This window comes from Aplysia californica, unplaced genomic scaffold (assembly GCF_000002075.1).
Source record: "Aplysia californica isolate F4 #8 unplaced genomic scaffold, AplCal3.0 scaffold00140, whole genome shotgun sequence".
In the NCBI taxonomy this organism is placed as follows: domain Eukaryota; kingdom Metazoa; phylum Mollusca; class Gastropoda; order Aplysiida; family Aplysiidae; genus Aplysia; species Aplysia californica.
The window spans coordinates 471491-491541 of NW_004797410.1; the positions used below are offsets into that span (position 1 = coordinate 471491).

Genomic DNA, 20051 nt, shown 5'->3' on the forward strand with positions numbered 1-20051 from the left:
CAAAATTAGAGACGAAAGCAGACAACAGAACACTGTCAGAGAGCTGGAAAGGAAGTGAATGGAGAAAATTTTAGAGAAGAAAAAATTCCGTCGCTGTCAGGTTTCGAACCCGGGACCTATTGAATAAGACACCTTAACCTCTAGACCACAAGAGCCCCATATGCTAAACTATGTCAGGCAATTTTAAAGGTGAAGCACACGTCTTACGTCTTGTTCTTGTTTTATGTGTGTGGATTATTTCACACGAGTATAGAAACGTAGGGTGGGCTGTTAGACGTACTGGACTATAGAACGAATGACCCTGTTTCAAGTCACCAAAGAGACGTTCTGATATTCTGGTGTTTTGGTGAATTTTTAAGGCTCTCCACCTATTTGGCTTGGTTATTTTGAAGATGAATGTTAAAATCGGAGTCTTATAGGAGCGTTACAATGATTAATGACCACGAGTATTGTATTTTTCCCCATAGGCCTTTGTGTCACGACGCGGTGGAATCAGGCGATCGTGAATTTTGTGGCATATGGAGTTATTGGTACTGCCTTAAATCCTATTCATTTGCCTTACTTTCGATGAAAGAAAGACCCATTTACCTTAAATACAAGTCAAGATATTTGCAATTGAAGGAAGTGAGGGCGATGAAAGAAAGACCCATTTACCTTGAATACAAGTCAAGATATTTGCAATTGAAGGAGGTGGGGGTCCTCGGAATTCGGAAGTACAATTAGAAAGAAAATAGCCGTCAAAGCTTGATTATTTACATAGCCCGAGAGTCCGTTGAGACTGGAAATTTACATTTTTGTACCTTTGATCAAGGTTATTCAGTAAAATCCACACAGAAATGGGTTCTTATTTGAACATAAAAGATGTTGAGCCAAAAACAAAGTTTCGATAACGAATTTCCTAACCAGCGGAAAAATTAAAATGGCAGTTTCTTCAATTTCATTACTCTGACGAGCGCCTGATTTCACCTCACTGTCTCTCATATTTCTGACAATGTCATAACTAAAGTCTGGCCACTAGCATCTGTGATGTAGTGGTTAGGTGCTTTGCCATCACATGCCGAAGACCTAAGTTTGATTCCCGTCTTGGGTAAAAATTTATTGAGTAGCTCGGTCTTTCTACTGGAGCGTTATATCTCTCTCTGCCCAGGATGGCCTTGACAGGCAGGGTGGAAGCCTATGCCCCTATTATCTGAGTTATGTCAATAGGGGTTTCAAAAAACACCTATATCAATACAGAAAAAGAGTCCGAACAAGGATAAATCCCATTTCTTGTGTGGCCAGGTCGAGATATGATGTCGGAGGAGCAGATACGTAAAGAGGAGTACAAGCGAGACCTGCAGAGGCAGATGGCTGAGGCTGCATATGCTAGAAAGATGTGGGTGACCATTTTCTGTGTGTCTGCAATTGATTTTTAAACTGATTTTGGTCTTTTTTGCGCTTTGTCATCATCATCATCATCATCACCATTACCATCATTATCATCATCATCACCATCGTCGTTATTGTCGTCGTCGTCATCATCATCATCATCATCATCATCATCATCATCATCATCATCATCATCATCATCATCATCATCATCGTCGTCATCGTCATCATCATCTTCACCATCGTTGTCATCATCATCATCATCATCATCATCATCATCATCATCATCATCATCATCGTCATCATCGTCAGCATTGTCGTCATCATCATCATCATCGCCTTCACCATCATCATCGCCATCACCACCATCACCATCATCATCATCATCACCATCATCATGTCATCACCACCATCATCATCATCATCACCACCACCACCATCACTATCATCATCATCATCATCATCATCATCATCATCATCATCATCATCATCATCATCATCATTATCATTATCTTCGTCGTCGTCATTGTCGTTGTCATCCTCATCTTAATCATCGTCATCATCACCCCCCACCACCACCACTTTACTGTTGTCCTAACTTGTTGAAAAGTAGTGAGTATATAAAGGTGACAAGCAGTTTTTTCTGAAATTTAAGTATGCATTTATGGCCAGATAAAGAAACGAGTAAAGAAACAATTTTCTTTTTAAAGTTAGGGATCAGTAGCTCAACAGGCATTGTGTTCACCTTCCAACCAAATGGTTTGGAATTCAATTCCTGCTAGCGTTAGTTTTTGTTTTGTTTGTTGTTTTAGATGAAATGGCCAATGGCCTTGTACGTAAAAATCAACTGCACTGTGAGCTGAAGATCTTGTAGTCAGTTACTCCTTGAGCTCCAGCAGCGATAAGAAGAAGAAGAAGAAGAAGAAGAAGAAGAAGAAGAAGAAGAAGAAGAAGAAGAAGAAGAAGAAGAAGAAGAAGAAGAAGAAGAAGAAGAAGAAGAAGAAGAAGAAGAAAAAGAAGAAGAAGAGGAAGAAGGAGAAGGAAGAGGAGGAGGAGGAGGAGGAAGAAGAAGAGGAGGAGGAGGAGGAGGAGGGGGAGGGGGAGGAGGAGGAGGAGGAGGAGGACGAGGAGAAAAACAGAAGCAGCAGCAACAACAACAACAGCAACAACAACAGCAGCAGCAGCAGCAACAACAACAACAACAACAGCAGCAACAACAACAGCAACAACAACAAAATGTAATCTTTGCTCCTCTCTTGTTTTTCCAGGGAACGCCAAGAGGGGTCACTGATCAACAACACTGGGGCGATCCACCTGGAATCAAACCGCGTGGATCCTCGTCCCCCACGTAGAGCTAACAATGTTGGTGCCTACCACACCAAGATCCTGGATGATCTGCACAAGCTGGATGATATCAGGTGAGTTTGGGTATTGTGCAGACCCTGTTAGGCTTCTAAACATGCTGAGGTTCATAAGCTAGGGAGAAAGTTAAAGGGGTGCATCGTTGATCTCCTTGACCCTGTGACAAGAAATGCAGAAGGGACGACAGTGAAATGTTGCTTTGTCGACACCGATCTTCTAATCCGTTCATTATTGTTTACTCAGCTCATCCCTTTGAGTCCAATGCCATGTTGTATGTAGATGATGATGGGGGGTTAACATTTTCTGTTCTTTGCTCCTGTTACTTCTACTCGTACTTATTACTCTAGCACATAGAAAATAAAGGGAAGATCAGTTGTTGGGGTACAAGAAAAGTTAATAAGCTATTGCCTTTTGACTTGCGAAGTGATGTCTTTGGTTTTTTAATTCAGCTGTCAGTGTTTGGAGAGCAACACTGCAATAGGTGTTCCTGTCTCTCACCTCCTTCTGTTATTTTTGTTTATCAATTTTTGTTTCACGCAATTCTTTTTCGTCACACTTTGGAAATGGCATTTGAGGGTAATACCTATCCTTAAGGGGCTGAAAAGACAGGGCAGCAGGGGAATGGGGTTAGAAAACAGCATATATCTCCGTTAGATGGGGAGGATCCATGGATGGCCTCTGCTGCTTTGGGAGTGGCAGGCCTAAGTATTAGGTGTCATTTGAAGAACCTGCTTTTGCAAGCCAAAAATATGTGCTTTTTTAGAGAGCTAAAATACTGTTTAACTCAGAGGTTTTTGTCATCAGACGAGGAATTTATGCTGAGATATAAATATAGGGATCAAAGATGGGCCTCCGCAAAAGTTCCATTGAGTCAAGTGAAATACTTTACTCTTGAGTTAAGTCAAGAAACATGTTGTGTGAAGTTCTTTACTCTTGTGTTAAATCAAAGAACATTGATCCGTTTTGAAATCTGAAATTGTAATTCTCTTCTTTCTCTTTTGTATTAGCCCTCGCTCGAATGCCATCTTGGGGCGACGCCAACCCACTGGAGACTTTACAGCTCTTGGAGGCCTCAACGTGGGCAGAAACGCTGGAGGCGGCGGCGGCGGAGGTGGTGGTGCTCCCACACAGCCAATCTCAAACTTTGACCTTGATGTAGGCATCCTGGAGAGACCCACCATCTCCACCATGGACCCACCAGCAGGACTGCAGTACCAGCCCTCGTAAGTAGTTTGCCTGTACTACACAGCGTAGCTGCTGAAACTGCTAGAGTCAAGTAATGCTTGTCCAACTTATTGTTCCATTTCCTTTCTTCATTAGATTAATTTGTTTTTGTTGTAATGAACTGCTTTGATCTACTGTACTATACTTTTAGATGTTAGAACTTTTATCTAAATAATTCATTTTCAACTGTAACTAATGGAAGACAAAATGAAATGTCCAAAATTTTCTACCTTTAAGGAATACAGGGTTTGTTGGTTTTACAATGCATAGATATATCAAGTACATTGTGTTTTTATTTAAAGTGTATACAATGACCAGTGTATACAAGTGCCTGCTGTTTTGGGGGTGTGGTTTATAATTTGTACGCTTTTCTTGGATTGCTAAACCATGGACTCAACTGTTTCTTTGAGAGCATCATACATAATTTTGTCACAAATATTTAATCAACTTTTTTAAAATCAAGGTTTTACATGTCAGAATTGTTATGATGAGTGTACACATTGTGGCAACATTTTTTGGTTTGAGATAGATGTATATTGTGCCATTGCATTTTCTAATGGGGTTTTAGTCATTGGTTTACAAATCACAAAATGTTTGAAATGGACATTATACAGTTTTGTTGTCCTTCTGACTCTTGACAATTTATAGTTCAGGCTTTATTCTACCTTTAAGAAAACATTCTGACTTCTTCTGTTTGAGTAGTGTGTAGCCCTTGCACACAGTTTAGCATACTTGTAGCCTAGAAAGACATTTTTATTAGGCTTATAAATCTTACATCTGCTTTAGATTGTAGATTGATTCAAGGTCTCTTGTGATATGTCTGAAAGTACCAATGATTTCATCGAAATTCTGTGCTTTCCAATTTATGTGTAGATTGTCTTCTTCCAAACCTTCTTTCCACTGGGCAGGGTGCATTAATTTTTCCCAGAGAGTAATCAAAATATATTTGTTTGAACCAGTCTCAGTCTTTTTTTCAATGGTTGTCCTCGTGAAAGAGCCATGTGTTTGTAACAAACATATATGTATTAAATTTTATACTGTGTAACGCACATTCTTTGACCATGTCTCTATATTTTTACAAGTCAATGAATTTTGTCTTGAAAAAGTGGCGCCTTATTTTGATGAACCGAGTTATTGTTTTTTATTTCACCATATAAACTTTGCCTGAAGTTTTGAACAGGATTTGTTCATAGATGTGTTCCTTTAATATTTTCACTTAATACATATTTAAATACTTTTAAATGACACCATTCCAAAATCGTCTGTACGGGTATCAGAATGCAGTTTAAGTTAGAGATTATTTCCTTTAAGTTATTGTGCGGATTCAACACTTGAAAGGCTGCCTTGAGCTTTGTCTATGAAAAAGGGATGCACCTACTGGTCAAAATCTGAAATTGTGGTTTTCCTGAAGAGCTTGCATGTTCAAGGTTAGGTCAAAAATTTGTACATCTTGGGGAACGGAAGAGAGAGCCATGTTAAGTAGCTTCTCTCTCACTTATTATACATTTGGTTATTTTGTTAGTGGTGAACTTTAGCTCGACATGAAAGCTAATAGCTCTGGCAAGCTTATACTGTGACACCAAAGAAAGAAAGCTTGGACCACATTTGAAATAGGAGCCATATATACCTGAAGTTCATTATTATGTTCATAATGGTCCTGTCATTGGAGGGTAACGTATACTCATCCTGTTGTATTTTATAGGACTTGTCTATCATTTATGTAGCTTCACCAAGAAGATGTCATAGCATATGACTGAAAAGCATACAATTATTGATCTTTGATGAGAGCATCATACGCATTTGATCTAGTTTCCTTTTTGAAATCGTTACACAGTTAATTTTTTTCTGATTGCTCATGATTTGTGCTCTTGCACAATCATTCCCATCTGTATAATTTTTCTTTTACATGCGAATAAGTTTTACTGAAGAGAGGTCAGTAATATTCTGAGTTGTTGAATATCAATTGTTCTGTTGCCTTTTTGAGGTCATAGGTGCCTTTATCAAAATGTTTGTGCTGAAAGTCTCTAAAACATTTTTTTTTGCTCAATTGGTCAGTGAAAGAAATACTAGTTCTCTCCTTTTTTTAATATCAAAACTACGCATTGTATACTTTTCCTGTTGGGTAATTTTTTAAATGACGAACAGGAGTTCTGGAAAGAATTGTATTGTTTGTCGTATTTTTTTCTTTTTGACAAACTTTTCAAGAAAATGCAGCCTGTTTATGCTTCTATAATTAAAAGTACTGGATTTTTACAGTCATTCGGGCGGACGTCTGTGGTATAGCGGTGAGGCGCTTTGCCATAGCATGCAGGAGATGTGAGTCCGATTCCCACGTTGGGAGAATCTTTATTGAGTTTCTCCCTCTTTCTGCTAGGAGGTTGTGTCCTTCTCAGCCTGGGTTGGCTCTGACTGGCATGATCAAAGTGTCGGAGCAGCCCGTCTCCTAAATGATCTTAAGAGTGTTGATGAGGGAGTAAAACTTTTACGGTTTCAATAATTAATGTCATGCATAGTGGCCTTTCTCAGTATTACAAAAACTCTCACATAACACGTGTACAACCCAAGTTTAGTAAGCGAGCTCCTAGCATATGCGCTGACTATTTAGTACACTGATGGCAAGTGATTTTCCTTTTTCCTGACTTTTTCGTATGCTTTGTCATTTCGAACTTAAAAGGATAAAGTGGTTTAGAAGGCACAGCGTTTTAAATGTGTCTGGCCTCAGGTTATATGGGATGTTTCAGGTGTTTTGTTTGTGTGTTTGGCAGTACTCAATTCAGAAGAAAAAAATTTGTGTGTGGAAAAATTATATTGAAGAACGAATTTACACCATGACAAATGTCAATTGCTGGTGCCACGAGGAATGGGATGGTGATTACCTATTTTTAAGTTATATGAGCGGGTAACGGAGGGCAATTGACCTCAAAAGTCTGTTAATGAAAGGACAGAAAATTCACATGACATGTGTGATTTTGGGTACAAAGCGATGGTATCCTGGTCTGCTTTCTGTGGTCTTGCCTCATTCAAAGTGAATTAATAGGCCCTACTTCTGAGTGAAAGATAACACTAATCAAAATGAACAAAGCATTCTTTAGCTTCTGATTTATTCCCCCTGGAAGTTCTACATGTCAAGTTTTGTTTAAATATTGACTTACAGTTGAATTGTTACTGGCCTCTAGAGGATGATCTTTTTATTTGCACAATATTTACTGTTGTGAATTCTAAATAAAACTGTCTCATGGTACTGTGAAATAGAAACACATGGTTTTTGTTGTTTGAACATCTATTGCATTTGAGTAGCCTACTCGTTGACATGATTTCAGTAGATTGTGTCTGTACCACAACTTTACAAAGACCAAATGTGGCAGATGAAATGGAAAGCCCATTTTGGTTTTCCCCATGAAGGAGTCCTGGTGTCTGTATTAAACCATGTCTTCGTTTAAGTTACGGATCAACTAATGCTGAATGAGAGGTTGTTGTGTTGGCTTTGTGTTGCTGGTCGTGTGACTGGCAATACCTCAGAATGAGACACAAGTGACTGGGCTCAGATCCTTGGACAGATGCTTTTGAATTTAAAATGATTTAAATATTTAGTTCAAAGGTTTGTATCATTCATAGGCCAAAACAATGACTTTATGTCTATGTTATAAAATGATTATGTTTTATGTTCCAAAACTTCTTAAAAGTATGTTGAACATGTTTCGGTTGACTTCTAAAGTATTCACCTGGGAATTTCATATGTGTCTTTGTTTTAAGGAATGCCAAATTTTAAAGGTCTTTTGTTTTGTAAGTTCATTGGGATATTGAACTTGTGTCTCAAGCTGTTCTACGTTTATGGAGCTTTACACAATAGGATGACATAGACATGGATCTTCCAAATTTGAAAAGTTTAATATTTCAAGCAGTGAGGGAAAGGAAGAGGAGGAAGTGGACACAAATAAGAAGGAGCAAGAAGGAAGGATTCGACAAAGAGAAATGGAAATGCTAGAAGTCGTGTGGTGATTGTTAATTGGGACCCTTAGATAACGTAAGTTGTCAAAGAAAAGTTGAGAAATGATGTGGATCGAATATTGCACTTTGCACGTTTTTTTTCAAAATCGAGAAAGTTGGAGACACACCAAGACTTGAATGCTCCAGATTTTCATATTATGAAGCTAATGAGGTGCTGCATTCTATATTAATTTTACTTGGTGCTGCTTTTTGTGACTGTTCTGGGAAAAAGAGCTTAGAACGGAAAACAAAAAGAGGTATCCAGAGGACTTTTTCTCTTTTCTGAGTTTTCTTTCCTTCCTGTCTATCACTACCAACCTTCCCAATTTTTTAGGATGGAGTTTGATTCGCTTTGAGATATCCAAACTCCTTGCTGTTCGTGTGGAGTGGATAGCAGCAAAGAAAATAATTGCTGTTAGCTTTGGGTTTGAATCACATATGTACCAGCAAGCCTTTGGGTCCATTTGTTTTTTTATAGTTTTTTCCCCCAGTATATGCAAAATAGAAAAACAATATACTGGAAGGCATAGAATGTGAATGACCCTTTTCTAAGTCTCAAGACAACCTTACAGAGAAATATGTTATGGTCAATCGCTAACTTCACGATTATTATATCTTCTAGGCTTTCCAATACTATTTTGAAACACTGTTTATCCCAATTACATTATACCAGTAAGACGTATACATTCAGTCAGGAGATGAATTTATTTTACTTTATTTAGCTTTGCAGTTTGAATTTTTATTTGCTCTCTAATTCTTAGTCCTTCAGTGTCAGATTTGCTTTCTCCTTGATCTTCACTCAAAAGACATATTTTGTCAAAGATGATTTCAACGTCTCCGCATGGGATGCAAGCAACAATTGAAGTAATTGAGACGAAAGTCTTGTTGATTTTAATTTCGGACACCCATAACTTTCTAATGGAACAATATAAACATGAAAATAATATTATCTCATTTTTTTAAAAGATGAAGGTCCTATTAAAATAGCTTCTTCACTATGCTTTAAAGAATGATGGATGGCCTAAAGAGATTTAAAGTTTCCTTCATAACCAAATCTCGGACATTTGAACTGAAAAGTATGAAGAAAGGCTTACAGAAGTGAAGAAGAAGACTGCAGAGCGGTTTGCATGGGAGATGACGTCTGCTGCACGTGGTAGCTGTCAATCAATGACGTGAGCTCTTCCTTTGTTTGCCGTCTCTCTCTGCGTGAAGCTTCTTCGTGTTCACCATTTAGGCAGTTCTCTGATGCACGTTCTTGATGTGGCTCCTGTAGAGTTTCTATTTATTTGCTTTTTTCTGATTATTTCACTTACTGGCAATGGGACTTTGGCCACGGATTAATACTTGGCACTGAATGTTAAACAACGATTTATTTTTCCTTTGGTTCCAAAATATTGGAAATCTTTTTCCGATTCCATAAATCTTTGGCTTTGGTTGCATTTATAAACTGATTATTTTCATTATTATATTTTCCTGGTCATAGTTTCATCACATTATCAACCCCTTAGGTTAGGAACATAAGGATGCTGATTTATGTTTCAAAACTTTACAAATGATTTCAGCAATTAGATAGACTTTATGAATTTAGAAAAATATTTTATTCAAGACTTAGCAAAGGTCATTCACAAACAATGCCACACCCTCCTTGGCTCTGTGTTATTTGTGAAAACGTTATTGAATAGGCTGTAAATGAACAGACCTGACCAAAGGCTTGCTGTCCTAAGGGGTTTGCATGATGTTGATGTTACTTTGATCGTTTTCCATGAATTCTGTGACTGTTTTGTTGTTAGTGTTTTTGCGTTTCAGAGTTGACTGCTTTTTAATGTAAACAATTCATGACTTAACGTTTTGATATAACCTTGCAGTGAAAAGTACATGTTGCATCTCACAATATGCTATGATATTTAGAACTGGCAATGATCCTCTAAATTTTACTGGAACACAGGTATTAACATTTCACTTTTATGTTAACACAAAAAAATTGACGTCAGATTGATTCAGATATGCAAGATTATCATATTAAGTGCATGTCGTTTTATACATTTCATCAGTTATCAATAGAGCAAACTACTTTCAGAACATGTAATAATGCTATTTTTGTTGTGGTAACACTAAACATAATAAAACAACTACCAAAAGTAAAAATCTTGCAGAGCATCGTCTTTGGAAAGAATCAACTCTTTAATTGGAAAGAGAATTACCTGACAGTAGTTTTTGTCAAAGTAGTATTTTTGAGTCTCCAGCCTATATCTGCGATTGTCTGTGGATTTCTGTCTTTGTGTTTCACGTTTGTATTGAATACACCATAATTTATGTTATTTCAGAACAATAATTCTCTTCCTTCTGTTTCTTTCCCTGGTATTTGAAACCTTAAAGATGGTACAATAAGTAAGATATCTCCATCACTTACTTCCTTATTTTGTCATATTTCATTCTAGATAAGCTTTCTGTGGAATCTGTTTCTCTCTCGTATTTGATATTCTTATGTTTTCTCTGTCTGTCTTCACAGTATACAGAGACGCAATTATTAAATTTTGATATACTTTTTTGTTTTCAGTTATCTCTTTTTGTCGTCAACGCATTTTGTCATTTATGTGTTTGAATTGGTATTATTTTTTTTTCAAATAGAAGTACAGTGTTTGGACGATTTTTGTATTTCTCAATCAGTTTTCGGCACCCTCTACTGTGTTTGAAGCAATGTAATATGTCAACACATATTTCCCACATCGTATCACTCTAAGCTCTCTGACTGCTGCTGTTGGCTTATCATCATCATCATCATCATCATCATCATCATCATCATCATCATCATCATCATTCTACAAGTTCTCACCTTGATCACATGACAAGAGTCCAAAGTGCCCTTTGAAATGACCCAATTGCAGCTAATGGGGCGTTCAATAATTTAACTTTAAGTGTTAGTGTTTTATGCCCCTATTGACTCAATTTAACTAGCCGGTTGTTCTACAGGAACACAGCTAAAACAAAAACAAAAATTTTAATTTTTACTGGACAACCACAGTTTGGTCTGTTGGTGTGGTGCAGTTGAGTTATGAGTTTGATAAACACATTGTCATAAAGAAATTTTTGTTTGAGCCGGTTGTTTTTCCAAGCTTTTTCTCTCAGATAAGAATACAAATATGCCACCTTTAAAATTATTGGCAGGATTTGAACTCACACACAAAGAAATAAGCTATAATTTTTCACAATGTTATTTGAGGATCTAGCATCTTGAGTGATGAGAAAAATGTTTGAAATTAGTGCTTAAGAACCAGGCAATAAAAGTGTCATTGAGGGCTAACTCAGATTGTGATTTCAACATAATTGTCAGAAATGGTTTGTTTAAAATTAATAGCTGATGATTAGAGAGCGCCAATGGTAGGTCCTACTTTTCTTCTTTTCTTCTATTGTTTTTGACGATCAGTTCCATTCTTTCTGAATACCAAACTACTGTTATTGTGCTGATATGCATCTCTGTACACGAACCCCTCCTAGATATTAAAATTGTTTGGTAGGAATTTTGGTTTGGAGGGCTTCTGTCTTCAGCGTCCTATCTGCCTGAAGTCCCTGTACGGCTTCAAAGGTTTATGGGGGGCTCTCGTGGCCTAGAGGTTAAGGTGTTGGCCTCTCATTCAAAGGTCCCGGGTTCGAATCCGGGTAGCGACCGAAATATTTTCTTCTCTAAAATTGTCTCCTTTCACCTCCTTTCCTGCTCTCTAGCAATGTTCTGTCGTCTGCTTTCAATTCCACTTTCTGCCCCCACCCCCACACCCCCTTTGCCCCTCCTCTGGGCTCCTGACTCTTTCTGCAGCCTTTCTACTGCTACTCCTTGGCTCCTCCTTACTGCTGTCTTTCTGCCACACCCCTGATCTTCTGGTAGGAAAGATCTACACCTAGCCTTCTCGGACAAGGGCGAAAAATCTCGGAGGGCCCGTGTGCAAGTTGCGCACGTTAAAGATCCCTTGGTGTCTAAAATCGATAAGAGTAGGCTTCGGCCGCCACCCGGGCAAAATTCAAAATTTCCTACCAACTGAAAATATTAGGTGTGTCCCGCGCGCTCATATGACCTATGCAGTTGCGAGCGCCGTAAAACACTTTACAAAAAAAAAAAAAGGTTTATGCTGTACTAACCATGAACAATACAATAGGAATCTGTAAATACAGCATAGCTGAAAAAAATTTGACCCTTATTTCTGAAAAACATTTACTCTGTTGAAACTGGCATGACCTGTTACTATCCAGTTGATTTTTTTCTCTCTACTTCTTTGAACTAATCAAGGAATCATTAGAATCATAATGCTCACACTTGGACAGATGATTCAAGTCTACACCAAAGTTTCTTGCTTTTGTTCATGAGTTCATATTTGAATCTTCATGTGTTTGCAGATGTGTAAAAGTGGTGTAAAACATCAATGCTGTCCTCTTTTTCAGTTTTAGCTTCTTTGTTGCAAAAAATGTTTTTCTTTGAGGATATCGTTATTTTCCCTTATTAACTCCATTTCTTTGTATTGAAAAGTTGAGACAAAGTCGTGTTTTGATTACAGAAACTGTATGTAACATTGAATTTCACAAGACACTGACCACATACTCAGCAAAATTTGAACTGTAGATTTCATAATCTTAGACTTCCTTTCATTTGTGGAGCTCCCAAGTCAAATTCAAATCCATGTATTGAAATGCATGCTTAGTACAGTGTAATTGTTTTGCGACTTAAACATTAATGACTCTTTAATTTGAACAGAATATCTAATTTTTAAATGATATCCCGGCTTCAGAGCATTTATACCACTGTGACCACTCTATGTATTTCTCAGTATTTTCTATTACATAATTATATACATTATTGTTGTGAATATCTTTTAATATCTCCAGATAAGATGTCCAAGTGTTCATACCAGTACAAATAGGCTCTTGAGGTTTCTGAAATACCTCTTGTAGAGTAGTCATTGATGTTTGAATAAGTAAACATGATTTATCCTTTATAACAGGTTAATATGTGATGTTTTCATCAATAATACATGAATGCTAGGAAGGCAGGAAGGTCGGATTTTTCAGTGTTTAAGGCTATTGGCCTACATCGCATAAAACATACTCATTTTGCAGAAGAGACTTCCGTGAAAATGTCAAAAGTTATAAATGGATGTCTTAATGAATACCTCCTGTGGTCTTCTGTTTTCAGGACATTCATCACAGCCAATGCCGTGCCCACTCTGAATAACTCCGTGGATGAAGCCTACAATTTTTATGCAGCGTACAATCCTTTGGATCCAAGCATGAATGCTCGTAAGTATAGGTTAAGAGACAGTGGCCTTTCAACTCTGCTGCTGCCTCATAGTATTTATAACATGATGAAGTAGAAGTCACATTTAAAGTACAGATTTAGGAAGAATTATTTACACTGTATCAAGTTGAAGACTAAATGCTCCTGAGAAAATGATGAAAATGATAGTTAAAAGGATGAAAATTGCTTTCTACATGTGTTCCTAAAAGCAATGACCTCACACCGTCTTGTCACAACAGACAATTATGTTTGTGCTATGTGTTATGCAAAGTTCAGATCCTGATATTGTAGCTCAAGTGGCTATAGGGCTGACTCATGCGTGTCAGGGATTGATGGTTGCAGAGAACAGAAGGAAAGAATCGATCATCTGCACTCTTTTGCTTCATCCAGTGTCTGTGCCAAACTTGAGAACATTGTATAGTGTGCTGCCACACCTTTACCTCTCATTTTTCTCTCTTTCTCTGTCATTGATGGAGGAGTGCATTTTTTTTCCTCCCATCTTTGTCACTTTATCTGTTATATCCGTGTAACTTATATTTGTACCAAACAATGGTCTCAGGTTACAACCATGCCCAACCTTGCTGTCAGTGCCTGTGCAGTTGCCACGAGAAGGCAACTTCTCAGTCAGGACTTTCTTCTGGAGACCCCTATCTGTTCTGTAGTGTCGAATCAGGTCCCATAGTTGGTCAGCACTGTTTTGGATGGGGATTGAGTGTTTGTTGAACTGTTCCCCATTATTTTAAGCAGTTTTCCTGCTCTTATTGTTTAAGAAGTTCATCGTTATTACCTGGTTGTGTTTGTTTAAATCCAAATAAGAAAAAGAAAATTGATTTAGACTTTTTCGTTCAGTTATAACAAATTTCACGGAATTATGGTCTGATATTCCGTCAGCCTTTGAGATAAGACTGATCAATACCAATGAACATTTCTCTTGGGAAACATGTAGGATCACAGTGTATGCAGTGTGGAAGCATGTTATCATGTTCCAAATCTACTTGTATTTTTCTCTGTTAATCGCCATTCATGTTTGTAAGCCAAAGTGGACGGTGCAAAACTGTCATTTCAAATAAATTGTTCCCTCAGGGGTAGAACAGGATTATAAAGAAAAGCAACCACCCCAGGAACCAGAAGGTATACATTCAGTTTGTCATACATTACATATGGTGTTTGCTGTGACTGGTATATAGACATCTGTTTTCACCATGTGACTCAACTTGTGGGTGCTGTAAATCAGGGGATGCGTATAGTATTCTCCTCCTAACGCTTCCTACATCTTTGTTGCTTTTGATTGTATTATATAGTGAATACTATATTAATGTGCCACAATTTCTAATAATTTCACTGCGGGATAATCTGATCTAAAAATAAAACAGAAACAATTTATCTGGAAACATCACAAGACAGCCACTGCAATGGAACCCACAGGGAGCACGATGCGGGGGTAGGCCACGAGAGACATGGAGGAGATGTGTGGAAAGGGACATGAGAGAGATGAAGCTCACTTGGAACGAGCGAGGAAGGATGGCCCAGGATAGAGATAAATTGAAGGAGCTTGTATTTGGCCTATACCTTACCAGGGGTGAAAGGCACTGATGATGCTGAATTTATCTGGCAGAAATACAAAATTACAACCTTTTAAAAAGACTTTGATTATGCCTTTAAAAGCTATAGTTAGTTCTGGACCGACCATCATACCATCAGAGGTCTGACAAGCAGTTAAAATCAGCACCCCAATAAATTGGGCACATGAATAGACGAGCCCACTATCCTAGCATGTGGTGAAACTGGAATAACTTGGCTCTCAAAAATCTTCCAGAAAGCATGGACAGAAAGAAAAGTTCCCGGCGACTGGCAAAGAGCAGTCATAGTACCAATCTGGAAGAAGAAAAGCAGTAAGAGAGACTGTAGAATGTATAGAGGCATTTTACTTACTGCTAAGCCATGTGGGCAAGATGTTCGCCATGATATTGGAATGACGAACAAGACACAAAGTTGAACCATTTCTGAGTGAGGCCCAAATGGGATTTAGAAAGGGAAGAGGATGCACGATATAATATTTGCCCTACGACGAATATGCGAAAGGGCAATATAACACAATAGGGAACTAAACATAGTATTTGTCGACCAGGAGAAAGCGTTCGACAGAGTGAACAGAGGACAGCTGTGGAAAGAACTTGAAAACTGCACTGTAAGAAGCCAACTCCTAGATAACATCCGTGCCATTTACGAGAACAGCATAAGTACTGTAAGAACGTCAGAGGGACTCACAGAATGGTTCGAGATAACATCGGAAGTAAGACATGGTTGTGTCCTATCACCACTACTATTTATCATATATATATGGATAGAATTACAAAAGAGGCCAACACAGAACCAGATGCCCTAAATGAATTACTCTTCGCTGACAACCAAATCCTGGCACACAAAGACGAACAAAGTCCCCAACAACACACCACCAGATTAAACAAAGAATGTAACTCCTACGACATGGAGATCAACATCAATAAAACAGAGAGAATGAAAGTAAGCAGAAATCAAGGACCACTCAAAATACGCATCAACAACAACAGTCTCAGACAGGTCCAAGAATTTAAACACCTCGGAAGTACGTTCACAGAAGATGGGCGACTGAAGAGAGAAACTGAAACACGAGTACAAAAGGCCAGTGCTGTTAGTTACCAGCTTGCTCCACTACTGAAACATCCTAACATCCCCTTGACGACAAAACTCAAAATGATCAACACCATATTCATCCCAACACCCACCTATCAATGCCAAACATGGACCACGAACAAGACATTGGAGCAAAAAATTACAACATGTGAAATGCGATGTCTTAGAAAAGCAGCAAACAAGACCATGCGAGACAAAATTAGAAACTCAGTAGTCAGAGAAATAGTGGGTACAAATGATGTTATGCATCACATCCAACACCAAAGAATCAAATGATTCAGACATCTCATGCGATGGTGCATCCAGCACAATGTGCCTACATAAAAAAATTCAATGGCAATAAGGCTAGAGGGCGACCGAGAAAGACCTGGATAGATGGAGTCAGGGAAACACTAACAACTCATGGCATCCCTCTGACCCAAGCTCTCCGGCTGGTGGTAGAGAGACGTCTTTTTTTTCCCCGCGACACCCAAAAGGGTATAAGAGGTGGATAAAAGTAAAAGTATAGTTCGTTCTGAATCTAAAAAGGCCAGAACTGTCTTGATATAAATGTTGAGGGGAAAACTCACTTAAGGCAAAGGTTGAGACTCAATTTTGTGCTTTTTTCAGATGAAACACACTAATTTTTAGTGTTTCCATACTAAATTTGACCCCCCCCCCCCCCAGAAAACCCAACCCCCCCCCCCCCCCCCCCCCCAAAAAAAAAGAAACCCTCACCAAAACAAATAAAAACAAACACACCAACCCCCCTCCCCCCAAACTCCCGCCCCCCCAAAAAAAACCCCAACCCAACTCCACTTGCATGATTACATTCCCAAGGGTTGATTAGCCCAGTGTATTTCTGATTATCGATCAGAAATTATTGATGTCTCTCAACAAATGTTTCGCTGCAATAAATCAAAGTTTGTTACAATTTCCATTCTGCTTCCAATTCAATGTCTTAAGTGTTTGAAGGTGAAAGATAATGTATATTATTATGCTTAATTTTGTGTTGCTAATTTTTATTGTTTTATGTTCCCATATGGGCTTTTTTCAATATTGTACACAATGGATACATGCTGTGGGTAGGAAAATGACTGTTACTTTTTTATAACTGAGGCTGAGACAAGTGTTTTGTTTAAAGAAAGTAAAATTTGATCTACCCTGAAATACTTTTAAGGCATCATTAGTACTCATTTCAAAATGCACTCTGTTTTTGATTTAAAAGTTGTTTTTTTTTAAACGAAATATTCTTTATTGAGAGTTTTGTGAGTTGTGGTAGTAAATACCACATTCTCTTCACGTCTTCCATACCACTCTTGTTGTAAAGTATATTACTTTGTGTATTCATTTTGCCAGGTGTGTTTTTATTTGTCTGATGAACGCTTTTGTTATAATTTGCGAAAATTTGTTTTTCAGTGGTGAGCACACAATATCACAACAGTAGGAGTTAAAGTATCGTCAGTACATGCACACTATACAACTTTGTTTTCTTTTTGTCACCACAGCATCATGCTTTATTTTGATGAATCTCATCTCAAACGTGTTGTTTTTCTTTGTGCATATGTGTATTAATAATGTAGTATTATGTGTACGTGTCTCACGGCATGAGTCTGTAGGAGGGGGACAAAAATGAAGAGACAGGCAGATCAATAAACTGGCAGTCAAATAATGAGACAGACAGACAAGTAGATAAAAAGACGGACAGGCAGATGTTGACAGGGAGAGAGAGAGAGAGAGAGAGAGAGAGAGAGAGAGAGAGAGAGAGAGAGAGAGAGAGAGAGGGAGAGGGAGAGAGAGAGAGAGAGAGATGGTTCGAATGTGGATACATTGTTATGTTTCTACTTTTGAGACTGTTGTCATTTAGAAGTCTAGTCTGTTTCCTCAATATCTTTTAAACCAAAAGGATGAAAGACTACATAGTATTGACTAGCAAAAGTATCCCCACCAGTTCACTTTATCTCCCTCGACTGTCTCATGTCTTCAGTATGATTACAGATCTATTCTAGCAGTGAAAGGATCACTCAGTGATGATTGATTGATCAGAAAATGTGTCTCTTTGAGAGAGAGAGAGAGAGAGAGAGAGAGAGAGAGAGAGAGAGAGAGAGAGAGAGAGAGAGAGAGAGAGAGAAGATGGAGAGTGGGAGGCAGTCTTCTGTTTTCACTGTTCATGTTTTTGTCATTAAAAGGTCAAATAAGTCTGCCTTTTTGAATCCACATGCGATTTATTTTTCCATTTCCCCCTCTTTAACAGCCCCTGGACTTGGAGGAGGTGGGGGAGGAAGAGGAGGAGGAGGTGGTGGTGGTGGGGGAGGAAGACCAGCAGACGTACCATCCCTGAACCTTGGAGGAGGTGGAGACTATGGTCCAACTTCTCGAGTTCGTTTCAGAGAGAACAGGTTTGTGCCCACAGTCTGTGGTTTGGTTGAGATAAAGGCTTGTAGACACTCTTATTAAAAGTATGCCCTCCCAGTTGCGCATATATATAATCTTCGTAATGGCCTTAACCATTTTGACACTATTTAGTTCAACACAGGGATTGTTTGTCTTAGTCACATTTAAATTCAATTCAAGATGCAATTCTATATGCTAAAAATGGCATTTTACCCGGACAGTTGAGATGTCTATTTTCTCTATAATTATAATAGTAATGCTCTCTGTGGGTACTCCTCAAGCATTGAGTCTTTGGGGGGTGTTTTTTGGTCAGTATTGGCAGCAGTAAGAGCATCTTCAGCAGTAGCTACAATCACTCTATGATTTAAAATTTGTGAGGCGTGCTGACAAAATGAGTTACTTATCGCAATCCAAGAATGGATATATCGGCCAAAAATCGACACTGGGATCAGATTTATAGATTTTTAATCGATGCCATTTTGTTCAAGTCTACCGTGTCTTTTATTATTCCATACTTACAAATTTTGCAAACTTCACCTATAAAGTTGATGTATCAATTTCCATAAGGCTAAAATCTGAGGAGTAACCCATTTTGTCTGCACACCTCACATTTCTTGTGTGGGTTTTTTTCCTGCAAAGAGTCTCACTCAACCACACTGGTATTTGAATACTTTAATCTTTGAGTTGTCGTCCCTGAAGTCTACAGGGGCTGTGCACCTTAACTCCCTTAGGTGGCTGTTACATTTTTACCACCACCTGCGTAGGCTTCCAGGTAGTTTGAGGTCCTCTTTGTTTTGTTTTCTTTTTTTGTTTCTGTCTGTTTTCTTCCTTTTACCCTGTGCTATTTTCCCAGTTTATTTGATTCTTCTTCCAACAATAAATGTGATTAGCTGCCACATTTTGTTATAATATGTATACTTTTGTCAAATTTGATATATAATGGGTACATATGTATTTGAAAAATTGTTTTACAATCCATGGGTCAAGATGCATGAAATATGTCATTGTGTAAGCTCTCGAAATTTTGTAAAGTGCCTATAGCCGTCAGGAAGTGGGTGCCAAAGAAGTGATATTTATTATTAAAGGACTTATTTTGTTGATGCAGTTCTCTTTACTCCAGCAAGCATATTTACACACTGGCAGAAGCTTGCTTTCAATCTTCAAAAGGTGGGTGATTAGCATATGCTCTGGTTTGGTTTTCTCCTTCTTTCCTATCAAACTTCTATCATCCTTCTCTCACCTCCTTTTTTGTGTTTGTTACTCTCTAATAAGAGCTAAAAAATCGGCACTTACATTACCTAATTGTGTTGTTAGTTCCTTAAAACTCTTACTTAAACTAAAGTAATTTATAAAAGGGTAAAGGCAGTGTGTCCCCAGGTCTTTATGGTAAATGCGGAACATAGGTTTTCATCTCTCTTTACATCTCATGTAGAGCTGCTGCTGGCATGGACTTTGCCACGGATGATGACCGTAAGAAAGATCAAAAGCAGAGCACATCGGCCTACAGAGAGGAGCTGGAGAGACAAATCCAGGAAAAGAACATGAAGAAACAGAGAGAGAGGGAAGAGAAGGAAAGGTGAGATGATACTCTGTGGTCTTTATTATACTCAGACTTTGGTGCTATTGAAAAAAAAGAAGAGAAAAGATCACTTTCCCTGCCTCTGTTCTTTTAAAAGTGTGTGTAACTGAGCATTTTTTCTCCTATTTGAAATTGTTTTTTCTAACTCTACTATTTTGGCCCTTAAAGATCCAATCAGCATCCGTACCAGTCTTAGAAAGTACT

The 20051-nt window shown here is 38.2% G+C and overlaps 1 protein-coding gene across 1 annotated transcript in view; it reads left to right on the forward strand.

Moving 5' to 3' along the window:
• LOC101856096 (centrosome and spindle pole associated protein 1) overlaps positions 1-20051 on the forward strand; it is a gene marked incomplete in the record, with an annotated part of 163640 nt that overhangs the window by 98733 nt on the left and 44856 nt on the right. The window contains 8 exon segments of the mRNA XM_035969359.1: positions 1282-1375; positions 2637-2786; positions 3738-3953; positions 10318-10329; positions 13121-13224; positions 14306-14353; positions 18129-18273; positions 19701-19844. Of these exon segments, the coding sequence (XP_035825252.1) occupies positions 1282-1375; positions 2637-2786; positions 3738-3953; positions 10318-10329; positions 13121-13224; positions 14306-14353; positions 18129-18273; positions 19701-19844 (913 nt within the window).